Genomic DNA, 14,985 nt, shown 5'->3' with positions numbered 1-14,985 from the left:
TCTAGCCTCCACAAAACTTTGATCATTACTTCATTTATTCTCAAAACACGCATACAAGAGTGATAAATTAGATCTCTAGTCATGCTGCCCTTTGCTTTTTAGGAAACATTAATTTTGAACCTACAAAAACATTGTTGATGGTCCTACCTTGCGGCCGCTCTTCCACATGTACTTCATGTAAGCATAGGTAACGTGAGGGTGGGTTGTAGGCAATGGGTGATCAAGTTGCTTGGAGGGGTCAACACCTAGGAGGAGGACCAGGGTCTTATGGGCCAGTGCCTAGAGGGACAAAGTGGCCAAGAAAAAGTACCCGAGTCAGAAGACTCACAGTTCAAAAAGAATTTGGAAGATGAAATCACAGATATTACCCCTGACTTTTAGGGACTTGCAAAACTACAGAAACATCAACCTGTATTTGTCTTTAGTTGAAAACAGGTTTTCAGAAAAGAGGAAGGCAGATTAAGACATTAAGATGGCCGTTCTCGTCTACTTTTAATGTTACAGTGAGTTATTGGAGATTCTGCTATCTTTTGTGTGCACTTAAATATAATAAGAGTAGATGTGGAAAAAATAGCCAACCATCTACCATCAATTATAAAAACGTTGAGGTCAGGGACAGAAAATTGCACAAATTTAATAGAGAAGATATGAACGATCAGGTTTCTAAACAGTGCTGATTGAAGGTGCGCAGCTGTTCTACTTTCATCAGTGCCAGCTAAAAACATTTCAAATGAAATATCATTTCAGTTCATAGTTGCACTTCACTTTGTTAGAAATGACCTTCCTTTTTCCTCCTGGAAAAACTGATCAGAATCAGCTCTGATTTTGTTCTGAGTGCTGTGTGACTAGAATTCATCTGTAGAATCCCTTCCCTTGTACAAACATGTCACTGTACTCACCAGGCGTCCGCTCTTGCCACAAAGACTGGCATATTTCAACCAGGTCCTCATGTCTTCGTGGGGGCTGATGACCAGAGATCTGACCATTAAGATCCTCTGCCAATCCTCTACAATGCGCTGACAGCCCTGAAGGAAAACACATATTGTTGCTCCGTCACATTGTTCAGAGAGAGAGAGGTACCTACTAGTGAACCTTGAGAGAACAAACACACGTGAGGGAGATGTATGCTTCAAAGATTTCACTATTATTTGTTTAAAATGCCCACAGTAAGTACAGGCTCACATGGCAGAAAAAGATAAATATACAGGTCTCATATTTATATTTGCAAGACCACTGCTTCTATTAAACAAACATTTAACCTTTAGCAGTACAACAAATCATCTACAAAGATAATCGTATCTTGAAGGAATTCTTTAATTTAATGTTTATGTTAACTGTATTTCCTTAAATGGTAAAACTATAATGGGACCTTTCAGTAAGCTGAAATGTTAGGGTAAAGTTCAACACTACATTTTTTGTAGTAAGCTTAACATGATGGGATAAAGACCTACGTGCAGGTCACATCTGGCTTGAACTATGCTCAGTAACTATAATAGCTAACACAGTTTAGTTTGGATTAAACCACAAGAAATCATTGGCATTGTGCTTATGAGGTATGAAGCCACATTATCCAATTCATCCACGTTGACTGAAGGGAACAAATGCACCTGAATGCGCATCATGATGGACAGATGGTCTTAAACGACATCACTGCAGTGATGTAGCTGTCCTTCCAGACACAAGAATAAACCCATTTCATTTAATTAAACAGAATAAAAATTTCCAATATGTTTTAAAATATTATGGTTTTGATTGAAAAATGAACTGCGAGGTGAAACAGCTGAAGAACGCAAGTAAACAACAAAGAGCTTTTATTGAGAGGCAATCTGCCTGAATTTGCCAAAAGAATCTGTTATATAAACGAGTAGGAAAAAGGCTTAAAAATATCCCCTACAAAGACTGGAGGGGTGAGCTGTTTTAAAATACGTGCACAGAAGTACAGAGAAATACACATAAGTCCTGAAATCCTCAACCTTTTCTTAGAGGAATATTAAAATGTTTCACAGACTTGCATTTGTTTGAGAAACAGAACACAAAAAAGGGGGAAAAAAGGACTGATCCTTTAACAGACACTTGGCCTTAGTCCGCGACTGAAACTGGGGTTTAAATGGACAGAAGTGCAAGAAATCAATCTGATACTGTGTTTTCTTGCACCTTTACCACACCTGCAAAACTTTGATGAGGGATAAGCTGTTTAAGGGAAAAAGCACTTAACAGCAGGACACTCGTGGACAGATGTGTGGACTCTGTCAAATAACAAATACACAGTTTGATCCCCAACACAAGGTAAGATGACTGGGAAATACTATTTTAGAAAATCGTGTGCAATGTTGAGTAGAAAAAGAGTCACAAGTGTTCTGTAATCAAGGGGGGAAATCTCCGAAACATAAAGCCAACTGAAAGTAGAGGAAACTGCCGTTACTCTACTTCCCAGTTGAGGCTGCTCCAACAGAGAGTCAATCTCCAGAGACTTCAACATTAAAACATTAGAACATTCAGAAGCATATTCACAGCGCGGTACAAAGACAGTTTCAACCTCTGTCCAGAAACCCACTGTGAGTGGGGTCAGTTTGTTTTTTTGCTATAACCTGGATAACTGAGTTAAACGCATTGCTGTGCTAAAGACAACTGCTGTATGTTAGGCCTTGCTTCTATTTCTTCATGTCAGTAACTTGGAACTCTTCACTGTTTGTGTGTGCTGTTGGTTGCCTTTTTCAGCAACTTTAATGGATTAACTACGGTGATACAGACAAACTGTCTGTGATTCAGCACATTTGTGCTTCAGTTTTGGTGAATGAAATACTAATGTTTTATTAGTCTGTCTTTTTTTTTTTTTTTTGCACAGATTAACTAGCATTTGCACTTGTGTCTTGAACCAATACAGTTAATTAATGTAGCTGGATAATCAAACTTGCTATAAGTAGCCAATAACTTTAACTTTTTTTTTCCATATAGGATAACTTCTGGCTCTAAACCCCCCCCCCCAAATGCTAACATTGAAACTTCAAAATGCAGAGTCCAGAACCAGTGTGTGACGATAGCAGCTTTTATACTGTCTGTGGATCTGATACTTTGGTTTAACAAAAGTGTTAAAAATACAACAATCCAAAAATCACATATCACCCATATTGTTCATACACTCCACGTATTTCGGTTTTTGTTTTTGTTCAATCAAAGCCAGTGTCCTTTGTTGTATCTCGGGACATTACTGTGACCTTCTGGAGTGGGAGGAAAGTGATCCAATTGCATTAAGCGCCCTGGCATTTCCACGTCAGACTGTCCAAAAAAACCTAAAAAAACAACATACTAAAAAAATCTGGGCAGGGACACAGTGTCTTCAGATGAGTACACGGTTCCTGGCACGTGGTAAAGGTGAAGGATGACACAGGTTTTTGCATTTCAATTCCGAAAATTTTCCAGAGCAGTGTCCGTAACATCTGAGCAGGGGAAGAGAAGCAGGAACTCCAAAAAGGGCTGATCTTAAGCCATATAATTAATGCTGCATTAGAACAACTAGATGATTTAAAGTGTCAGGAATGGTGCATCACAGATCAAAATTTTAACAGTCTTTCTCTCTGACTTAATATCCCTCCCCTCAGCGTGCACATAAAAGGGCGAAACACAGTTAATTAAGATGTCACGCAAAATGGAAAAGATGTACTTGAACTTCATTATTTTACACTGGATGACATTCGTCTCAAATACCAAAGACTTGGCAGGCTGTAAATATTTCCCAACCGCTTGTGGAGTCAAGGTTGTTCCAAACATCCTTGTATTTCATTTAACAACATATACAACACTGAAATTCACAATTAATAATGATATAATCAGTCAAATGAGGAGTTTACAGTTGGTTTACAGTGTGGATTACATCAAACGAGCCACCCTTTTCATTTTTTTTCATGACACTAATGGTACGCAAAGTCACTATATGATCAAAATTAATCTTCTTTTCTTTATTAGTCTGTGCACATGTTTGAGGAGGTTAATTTACTCTTAAAAAAAATTTACGACTTATATCTGTGAATTGTTCCTTTAGGGCACGGGTAGGCAACACAGGCCTCGAGTGCCCGTGTCTTATAGGTTTTAGATGTGTCCTTGATGCAACACAGCTGATTCAAATGGCTAAATTACCTCCTCAACATGTCTTGAAGATCTCCAGAGGCTGGTAATGAACTAATCATTAATTTCAGGTGTGTTGACCCAGGGCGAGACTACGTCAATTAAAAAGTAGAAGGCAGACAGTTTACGTCAACTTCCACAGGCCGGGGGTGACATGTGAATGGATGGGTGATGTGGTGCATTCACTGGGCATTTGGAACTGGAATACTACAGAGTAGGCACTGCGCTACAGTATCATATTTATTAAATAAACATCATAAAATAATATTGTTTGTGTCCACATATCGTGTGCTATTACCTGAAGCCTCTCCCACCATGTTTCCCTGATGATTTCCCTTCTCTCTGGCACCAGCTTATACTGGATTACCTCCTCTAGTTCTGACAACATCTGGCAAGACACCATGGCCTGAGAAAGAAAAAAACATACTCAGATTACTTACACAGATACTGAGTATAACAGTTGATTATAGCAGTTACATTGCTAAGACGGAGCTTCTGTGAATCATTAAAAGATCATAACAGCTTTTAAAATGATCAGAAATTGCAAACAAATGCATTCATTAACCCACTGGACCCAACTGTGCAGCTTCAGTAAACATTAGTTATACCGATATCAATAGTTGTTTTGTTTTTTTTCCATATCTCTACCATGTTTACTGCTGCACTATGGATCAAAATCTACTATGATCAGATTTCATATTAACAGCTCTTTTCTAGTTTCAGCTGTTGATATGTTTGGATAATACCATTTAGATACACAATGAAACAGACACAGCTGTGGCATGACATTTAGGGTTTGAAACTTGGAAGTCAAATGAAAATTCAATTTTATAGCTGTTACACAAGCTCACTGCATATGAATGCTATGAAAAAGATGGTAACATTTACCCCGTAGGCTCGACTGTAGCTCTCTCCCGCCATGGCAGTGAGCTCGGCATCCAGGAGGTCTCTTGCTTTGTCAATGCACTGCATTAAAAGCACAAAAAAAGTATAATGTTACGTTTAAAACATCCCTAGTTTATCACCACACATAAATGTAAATATGCTACATCCCCCCCCTCGTTTTCAAAAAACTTTCCTGAATGCTCCAACTATTAGTTAGCAAACGGGGCCTTGAATTCTCTCTAAATACACCACTGGTACTACTGGTTGCATAGGGCATTTCCTCAAGCTTGTCCCCTGAATGTACCATAGCACAATGTCACACTCTCCTAAAAACTCCCTGCGTCAGGACTGGCTAGGTTTGGGTAACACTAGGAAATAAAAACACTTGGTATAAAAGCACAAAGTCATGCTACAGCCTCCTGTTCAAACCTTTCTTACTTAAGAGCTGCCAACAGTGACACATTAATGCAATTAGGACTAGAATGCCTGCTTGTATAGGAAAATGATCTGATGCACTGCTGAGTGCCAAACATTTTATAAGGACAAGTAAATGAACTGTTGAGAGCAACAGTACAAAAGTTATGTAACCACGCTTAAGGCTGTCAAATGTGTCTTAAAAATAACGTCAATTTTTACACAATTACAGAAACAGAGAGGGGAAATGCAGGCTGACAAAGAACTCACAATGGAAGCTCTTAGTCAAGGTTCTTGCTATGAACAGAATACAAAAACCTTTTCTTTTCCATTCACTCTCCTCCCTCCTCCACTACATTTGGAGTTTTGGAGTGTATCACACACTCAGCAAGTCTCCAACTTTCCCTGTGAGACTTCTCCAAATTCAAGGATGCTGCAAACATTCCATTACCGGTGAATGCGTACCCCGAGGGGCAGAAATACCGTAACTGAGACAAAGACCCGATCCAGAGTAGCTAAAGGGACAAACAAGGACACACGTATTCTAGCTGCAAGTCTGCTGATTTTTGAGCTTGTACAGTCAATGTTTTTGGGAACTGTTATTAGAGGGAAGGTAAAATGAGAGGATTACTGAGGAAGCGTCTAAGACCAGGGCACACAGCTGTTTCAGACCAACTCCCACCAATTATTTTTTGTGGGGAGGGAAAGGAGCAACTGCATGCCAAAACAACTCCTCAGGCACGCACAACAAGATGGTGGTGGGGATGAGGTGACAATGAAGCTGCTTCTTTATAGTCTTCACTCTGTTATGGTCCTGTTTACTCCTGAATTACCACGCTGGGGCCTCATTGAAAATGTGCAGTCCAGACGACTCCTGATAAATGCAGTGTCTGGTTCCTGGCAGCACAACCAACCATCACCCAAGGATTCTGTTCTTTTACGACAAGGTTGCATTTACGGTTTAAGTTCAGTGATATTAGCTTATGATTGCAGTGTAGTATAACAGCCTGTGTATGACTGTTTAGGCCCAAATCAGCCACTGCAGAAGAAAAAACAAACAAAAAACATAACTAGGCCTTGAAACAAAGCCCAGTTGTGACTGAGATGTCAAAAAGAGGAATGTGACTTGCAAAACCCACAAGAAAATGTACAAATCAAACGCATTCAGAGAGCAGACGTATCATAAATCTTGTGCAAGGAGCATGACTAGTGTCTACACATCATCAGACCAAACAGTGGGCTTTATAAAGCAAAGCAACCTGAAACCATTCACACAGATGCCGTCCAAGTCTCACGGAGCACATGTCTGGTTGTTGGGGGTATAGAGGAAAGAAAGCGTCAGCCAGCCTCTCAAGTGCGAGGATTACCAACGGCATCCGGAAAACTAGACTGATCTCATGTCGATGTTCGAGCTTTCTCCCTCTCTGCATCTGCTTCTCATTCCTCCTCTTTCATTGGTAAATGGTAAATGCCCTGCATTTGTATAGCGCTCTAAGGACCCCAAAGCGCTTTACACTACATTCAGTCATTCACCCATTCACACACACATTCACACACTGGCAATGGCAAGCTACGTTGAAGCCACAGCTGCCCTGGGGCGCACTGACAGAGGCGAGGCTGCCGGACACTGGCACCACTGGGCCCTCTGACCACCACCAGTAGGCAAACATGGGGTTAGTATCTTGCCCAAGGATATTTGGCATGCAGCCAGGAGGCAGCCTGGGATCGAACCACCGACCTTCTGATTAGTGGCTGACCTGCTCTGCCACCTGAGCTACAGCCACCCCATTGTGAGTGGCTTCTTGTCAGCAAAAAGTCGAAACTTCCCTTATTCTGAAGAATCCTGTGGGCCACACCTGGACCCAATCTCTAAATCGTGTGTGGTGTGGGAGGGCTGTGAAGGGAAAGAGAGGTCAGAGGAAGCAAGTCTCCAGGGCTTTTGATGGTGAGAAGGGGACACGGAGGATGAGTCGAGGGTAGCTGAAGAAGCAGGTGAGGCATGTGTGCGTGAGACGTTCCTCCATCCAGTTTGAACAAATGCATCTCCAGGGACCATGAACTCATCTACAATCCTCAAACGTGATCAGATGAGGAAAACACAACCCACCTGACCTCCACCAGACCTTGTCGACATGCAGACAGGAGGACTAATAGGCTCTTTATTTGTTTGAGGATAAATGCCGTAATGATTTCCAATTTGGGGAGTTACATAACATTTCCACACCAAGGAGGTACCACATCATAAAAGAAAAGAAAATACCCAGACCTGGTGTATTTTACTAGTTTTAATGAACAGCCGCAGCTGATGGGAGGAATTTGATCCCTTTTGGAGCTGTAAAACCATTTTATGTTTCTTTACAATGTTTGGTTTTTGGTGATTTGAACATCTCATGCTTTGCTATAAAGACTATGGAAAATTCCAGACAACATAAGACGGGGTAATTTCAAGTGAAGCATGTCTTTATGAGAGCGTATCTAAAAATACACACTTTAGTGTATTTGTATGAGCTGGGCCCATTTGTGAATGATGACTTAACCCACCTGTTGGGCCAATGAGAAGAGGTCCTGATGAAGGGCTAGCACTGCTCTATAAAAAGCCCCATCGTGCGTGTCTCTAGGGATCATACACGTGTACTCTTCCATGCTGTCCCAGTGCCCTGGACAACAATAACGCCACAAAAAAAAGAACAAAGACACGAGTTACGCAAGAACTTTGTCATAATGAGTAAATATTTAAATGTGGTATCTACATATTACTTAGTGTGCAGTCACAGCTACTTTGATCAACGCTCCACCACAGCGTAAATAACGATAACCTCGACATTATGTTTTTCCAACATCATCTTCAGAAAGACAAGCCTGCCAGTTGGGTGTCACATCTGGTTTTACCACTTAGGAAAGTCAAAGCAACAGACCAGAAACCTCTGGGGTTGCTTTAGCAGTGTGTTCCCTGCTTTTCTCCACCATTGCACATTACGATATGTCAATGTTATGACTGGATACTATTCCCATCTGGTTATGCGAGCAAGACTTGGCAAGAGCTGGTACTGTTTTCACTGTTGCATTGTTTCACTGAGTCAGGCAGACAGTGGCTTAAATGCCCAGCGATGGTATTTTCTGTACCCTGACTGCTAAATATACATATATATATCCACATTTTCACTCCAATGACTATTTTGAATAATTATTTGCAGTCTCATATTAAGTATTTGAGCGATTACCTAGACCCCAGGCAGCAGCAGCAGCCATGCGCGCCATCTTGGCCTGCGTTTCTTCACTGACAAGTGTCCATTCTTCACAACACTGCTGGTGCAACTGGCCCCTGGAAAACATTAACAAAACAAATGTTTGTTTTTTTTTGTTGTTTTTTTTTGCCTGTCCCATTTGGTTCTTTAGCCGTCAGAATTGTTGTCTGAAGATCAACAAGGATACCCAATGGATCATCACGGCCTTGCCGTATTGGTCCATTTGTTCGACCTTTGTTGTTATTATTTATTTTATTTTATTTTCAGTTGTTACAGACGGGACAGACATGACTGAGGATAGGAAAGGGAGAAAGAAAGACCGACAAGAAAGCAGGACCGACAGTGCACAATGTGCTTGGAAATAGCAGCCAATAAAGGTGTAGTTTATGTCTATGAACAGTGAACACCCATGTGCACACCTCTGTGGATCAGCGCGCTTGTATTCAAAAGGTTTCCCCATGTAACGGTCTGCTAGAGGGTGTAGAGAGAGCCATAGCCCCATCCCCCAGGGCATGAAGCAGGCATGGAGGAGATCCAGGCTCCAGACATCCAGAGGCCCCAGAGTGCGAGAGCCCAAGGAGGACCACCGGAGGGGCATCCGTGCCACCCTCCTGGGAAGAGCTGAGGAGAGCCAATAGCCACAGAGCAGAAGCCAGAGGGGGATGCAGTGCCGCCGGCTCTGCCAGCAGAGAACAGGGGTGTGTGAAGACCCGTGTTGTTCTAAGGTGCATTTAAAACACGGGAGAGCATGGTGCTGCTGCCAGAGACCAGCAGGTGTTAGCACGGCCCCTCCCGAGAACCCTTAATGTCTACATGGATTTAAAATTGAAGGGTGGGCATCTCAGTGTCTGAGATGTCACTCAGCAGTTAGCTGCTGACTAGGAAATAATCCAGACGAGAGTAGGAGTGATGGACATGTGAGAAGAAAGACTATTCCTTACTGTTGGGGTGAAGGGAGCGCCATGCATCGCAAAGGCCATAGTCGCTCATATACTGTTTGATTATATTTGTGGACTGCCAATTGCGCTGAGTTCCTGTTGTGTTGAGCCTATCCATTTCTTCATTTAGTCCAAGGTTGAGGTCGCTGCCAAGAATAAGTGTGCAATCAAGGTTTTTCAGAGAGTGCACTAACAAATCCGTGGAAGAATGAGGGTTCATCAACATTTGGACCATATACACTTACAATACATAGCTTTTTGTTAAATATTGATAATTTAATAATAAGGAATCTACCCTCTGGATCTATAACTGCATTGAGTACTGTAAAATTAACATTTTTATGTATTAAAATTGCTACTCCCCTTTGTCTAGAATTATAACCGGCTGCAAACACGTTAGGAAACCAGGTGTTTTAAGTTCGTTTAAACCTGTGACAGGCCTGTGAGTTTCTTGTAATAAAACAACATCTGCCTGTAGTTTTTTAAGCTGGTTAAATATCTTTAACCTTTTTTCTCTGGTGCCAGCTCCATTTACATTCCATGTGACAAACCTTAGTGTGCCCATAATTGTGTGTGTATGTCTAATGATGTACGCTGGGTGTTTCGTTTAGATGGGTGAAGAGAATGTGGAAACATCACTTGTTTGTAAATAGAAAGAGAGAAAAAATGTGTGGTGAGAGGCTCCATAAGTCTGACTATGTGTGTGTATATTCACTAATATGAACAAGCGTGGCTTGCGTGTGTGTCCTATAAGTCTGTGTGCGCTGTGAGGCTGTTGTAAATGTGCTGCCGTTGAGCACATGTGTTTGCGTGGTGTGTGAATATGCAGAAATAGAGGGTGTTGTTTGTAGGTGAGTGGGGAAGTAGGTGATCACAGCAGTGAAAGAAAAGAGAAAGAAAAAAACCACAAGAACGGTGAGCAACAACAACAAAAAAAAGAAAAGAAACGGAAACATTCCAATTAAAGCAAACAAATTTAAAGTACTGGAGTGAGATCAACCCCAGAGTATGTATAGCATTGAGGGAAAAAACTGAACTTAACATGTCTTGTTAATCAGGTAACAAATAGAACTGAATACTGGAACATTAAATAGACGGCCAAGATGACACTGACCTACAAAAGTCAAAGTAAGATGATGCACAGGAATGTTTTTTTATTGAACAGATACTGATTTGCATATCAGAGGTGTCTAATGGGGAAATTATGGTCCAAAAGTGGTAGCGTGATTGCTTCTGACTGCTTATCTACCTTTAGACAGTATCTGTTGTCAAAGGGAGCAGTGTGGTACAACTGGTCTGTGGGTACTCTTCCTTGTGCTGCTGCTGGTCAATCAGCCAGCGGCAGATAAGACAGAAATTACAACGTACAAACTTAGATGAAACTCAGTGTTAAAAACAGTGACAAGTGTCCACTGTAGTCACAGCCTGTATTTTCCATACTGTATATTGTATAGTCTTTAATGGGTTTTTTCATATTTGTCTTATCTTAACAGGTTTGAGATTCAAAAACATTTAAATTACCTACGAGAAACTGTTTTAACTGGTACTTTTAAAGTATTGTAATATTATACTGGTCTTTCCTCGCCACATATCAAAAGGATCTTCTCATTCTAATGACATTTCACACAAAATGACTTTCCTGCCAAGCACATCTGGACAAAATGAAAAGGAAACTGACAAAAGATAATGTTTCTGTGACATCTGCAATTATTTATACATTCATTTGTTCTTACAGATGAACATCATCAGTGTACTGTTCCATAACAATCTGATAACAGCGAGTATCCCACCAAACAGATGGAGGTTCCTGTTGGGGTCAGGTGCATCCAACCAAGACTGATTCTGCATTAACAACAATCAAAGAAATGTCCAGTCAAACCAACTGCAGGTGCTTTAATGGCAGGGTGTTGGAAGAAGCTTAGATGAGAAAGGGAGGAAGGATAGGCAGAGAAAATGAGAGAGACGGGGCTGGATGGGGGTCAGTGAAATGAAGTTGTTTTCCATCTGCCTGGATATCACATAACAATGAAGGCAACAGGTACAACCTCAAGTAAACTAGCACATGTGTCTACAGCAGACAAATAGAAGTATATTTTGGCACTGTAAAATACTTTTAAAGGTGAAAACCAAATGAAATGAAAACGTGCACATGAAAAGTGTGCCTAAAATTTGATAACTGGCTTTATTAGACAGGCAGACCTCCCCAAGAGGAACACATTCAGTGCCTTATATAGCTTTAAGTTCCAATTAACAATGAAAGCCACCTTAAAGCAGAGAAAAAACATGCTAAAATGACTCTATATACACAGATTATTTGCTTGTGTTGCATTCAGTCATCCTGAAATAACAGACTTTTGCAAAACTGACTAATGTCTACAGAACACAGAAGGACTCATTACTGCAGAATTATGGCAGCAAGACTTTCCTAATTCTAAAGGCTCCTTCCTTCAAACTTTCTAGACTAAACATTTGCTTAAAAGGTGTCCAACTCTCTAATAAGACTGTCAAAAGCATCAACTGTGCAATCTTAAATCACTTTTTGATTAGTACTGAGACCTTCACAATGTCATTGTGTAGCAAAACCTAACATTGGTCAACTGTTATATCATCTCTAAGCCCTACCCTGCCACACACAAACACAAAGCTCTATTTCAGCTGAATCATTCTCTTGTGGAAAGAATCATAGTGTGCACCATAATGACAGCAGGTTATATAAGCTAATTAACATCTGCTTTGCTTTTTGAGCTCTGTGATGATCAACATATTTCTATCCATCTTGTGATTTTTTCCCCTAAGTATGCTCTATCAAAGTGGGTGGCTATTATGGCGCTGAGGCTTTGCTTCAATGGTGTAGCAGCACCTCTGGCTTGTCCTGGGTGACTGTTCATGTGTTTTCTCGTAAAATGTCTTTAGTCAACTCAGAGGTATCAAATGAGAGACCTAATGTCAGGTCTCATTAGGAATATGGCTTCCTATGTACGTATGTGACCCAAGATTTTAAAAAAACCCCAGAACAAAGAACATATTATCACTGTCAACTTATTCTTATTTAGCCCTACTGAACTCATACTAGGTAAGATTAATAACATACCATTCTCCCAGAGCCTCTAAGCAGCGCATTCGCCCCAGGATGAGCTCTGGATCCTCTTTGTTCATGTCAATCTTCTTGTCATATGCTACCAAGGCATCTTCCCACTCATGTAGCTTCTCATACCAGGTGGCTTGGATTTCCTAAAAGATGAAAAAATACAGTAGGATAGCGATTACAGAAGACATATCAAACTATAACACTGTATCATAATGTTTTGGGATTATGTGGGTTTTTTCGTGACCATTGGACAATGTAATAAAGAGTTTTGGAAGAGCAATCCTTTTTCCATCTACAGTACCTTACTGTGCTGTATGGCTGACATTTTCTACTTCAACAAGCAATCCTGGACCTGTTACATCTACCAATGACTTCCAGGACTTCTTTAGGGAGCCATGCACGAATGATTAAGCACACACTTCACTGTGAGGGTTCCTGAAGTGTATACTAATCAGGAAAACATTGCATTCTCCCATGGTAAAGCTTTCCACATGGTCAGCACATTAACAAAGGTCCAGAGTGAAACTCTTCTCACTGAGTCTTTACCAAGTTTTCACAGAGAAACAGAAAATCTGCTCTCTAAGGCAAAGAAAAGTCATTTTATATACAAATCAGGGAGGGCTGGTATCTAGTGAGTGGTAGTGTGTTGATTAGTTATAAAACTCAGATTATAAAATCAGGTGTGAATTCTTACAGGAGAGAAGACAGAGAAGCTGGGAGAAAGCGCAGTGAGAGGAAACGCACTCAGTGATCTCAAGTCAGAGTCTATCCCTAACCTCTGCATTAGCCTATGGTTCACCTGCTTAACCCACTGAGCTATACCGGCTGCCATTGTAATTTTAAATTTATACCAATATACATTGAAGTGACAGTTGTATGAATATAGGCTTAAAGCCCAGACTCTACGCTTTGGTTTGAGGGCTTAAACAAAAATATTGCATTAATGACTGAGCAATGGCAATACTTATATATAGATCAAATTTAATCAGTCTTGTCTTCATGTCCAAGTTTTAGCGCAATTAATTATTAAAGTTTCTATTGTTTTCTCTTGGTGTGGAGATACTAATTCCCATTTATGATTTATGATGCTGCAAATATCCAATGACCTCAAAGGAAATATGATTTTGGGGACAGCCGATGCCAAGAAACTAATGTCAAATTACTCTAATAGGGAAAAAAGGCTTATTATAAATTTTTGGTTATTTTGGAGACAGTTTCAGACTCTATCCATGTTCACAACTGTTGCAATTAGTATAAATGAATCAGTAAATCATATCCCTCCAATAAATAAATAAATAAATAAATCCAAAATAAAAACAGAATAACACCAGTCTACTCAACTGATTGTCAATGTGCCTCAAGTGCCTGTCTGGCACATTCATTCGAGGAAAAAGGAAAAACCACAGTTAGTTAATGACGTAACTTTGGTAAAAGGGAGGGAGACCGATCCAAATAACCAAATGCTCTTTTCCTGTTATGTAACTTGTGTGGAAAATCAGTGTAATCATATCCAAAGCATGTCCACTCTGACAGTTATTTCATTTATTTTCAAATATGGATCGGGTCCATGTACGGAGAACATGAAACAACCGAGTTTCTAGTAACATTTAGGAGGTGTGGTGCTCTATGTGAACAGAAAAAAATCTGAAAAACAAAACCAATATTTTTCTACAATGGTAGAGTGAAAACAAAAGAATACAAAGCAGTTCATTTAACTTTTATAATGACTCATCCCACACAGGAAAAGCTCGTCATTAAGAGAGAAATATTGCTCCTTTTTTGTTTAGATGAAAAATGACATTATTTTGCATCATAAAAAGGGCCCAGTGGGCCCAAGAGTCATGTACAGCAGACAGACAAAGCAAGTAAAAATTTAAGAACATTCAAACCTCATCTTAATTAGACAAATGATTCCATAATTCTGTCTCTTGCTGTAAACCCCTGATAAGTATAGCAGATGGCTTTTCCATATGCAGCACATTAGGATCATGGTGTTCTGGGGATATCTGCCTCAAACAACCATCACCCCCACATTAAAATAAGCAAAGGAAGACGTGCAGACAGAATTCCTAATACAATGTAACTCACTAAAGACATATTCAGTCCAAAACTGCTTGAAGAAATAAAAGGGTCTGAGTGTATGTGAATACTGGCCAGTATGGTCTAATTGATTATCCAAGAATTTTTTAGACTTACCAGATGTAAAGAAAGCAGTGGAGTTTATAGCAAATCAAGGCATGGGTTTACATCTCTTATTATCGGAATCACATTTTTAAATGTGTAATGTAACTTT

The 14,985-nt window shown here is 40.3% G+C and overlaps 1 protein-coding gene across 2 annotated transcripts in view; it reads right to left on the bottom strand.

Annotated features, from left to right (window-relative positions):
• mtor (mechanistic target of rapamycin kinase) overlaps window positions 1–14,985 on the bottom strand; it is a 75,482-nt gene that overhangs the window by 18,365 nt on the left and 42,132 nt on the right. For both annotated transcript variants that reach the window (XM_042228162.1, XM_005941650.3), the window contains exons 30-36: window positions 12,696–12,835; window positions 8,643–8,743; window positions 7,963–8,078; window positions 5,011–5,088; window positions 4,421–4,528; window positions 900–1,025; window positions 148–279 (exon numbers count right to left, since the gene is read on the bottom strand). In XM_042228162.1, coding sequence (XP_042084096.1) covers window positions 148–279; window positions 900–1,025; window positions 4,421–4,528; window positions 5,011–5,088; window positions 7,963–8,078; window positions 8,643–8,743; window positions 12,696–12,835 — 801 coding nt within the window. The remainder of the gene's footprint in view (window positions 1–147; window positions 280–899; window positions 1,026–4,420; window positions 4,529–5,010; window positions 5,089–7,962; window positions 8,079–8,642; window positions 8,744–12,695; window positions 12,836–14,985) is intronic.

The sequence above is a fragment of the Haplochromis burtoni genome, unplaced genomic scaffold, assembly GCF_018398535.1.
Source record: "Haplochromis burtoni strain Fernald_Lab_line unplaced genomic scaffold, NCSU_Asbu1 Contig_307, whole genome shotgun sequence".
Lineage (NCBI taxonomy): Eukaryota > Metazoa > Chordata > Actinopteri > Cichliformes > Cichlidae > Haplochromis > Haplochromis burtoni.
This window is presented reverse-complemented; position numbering and strand designations above follow the sequence as displayed.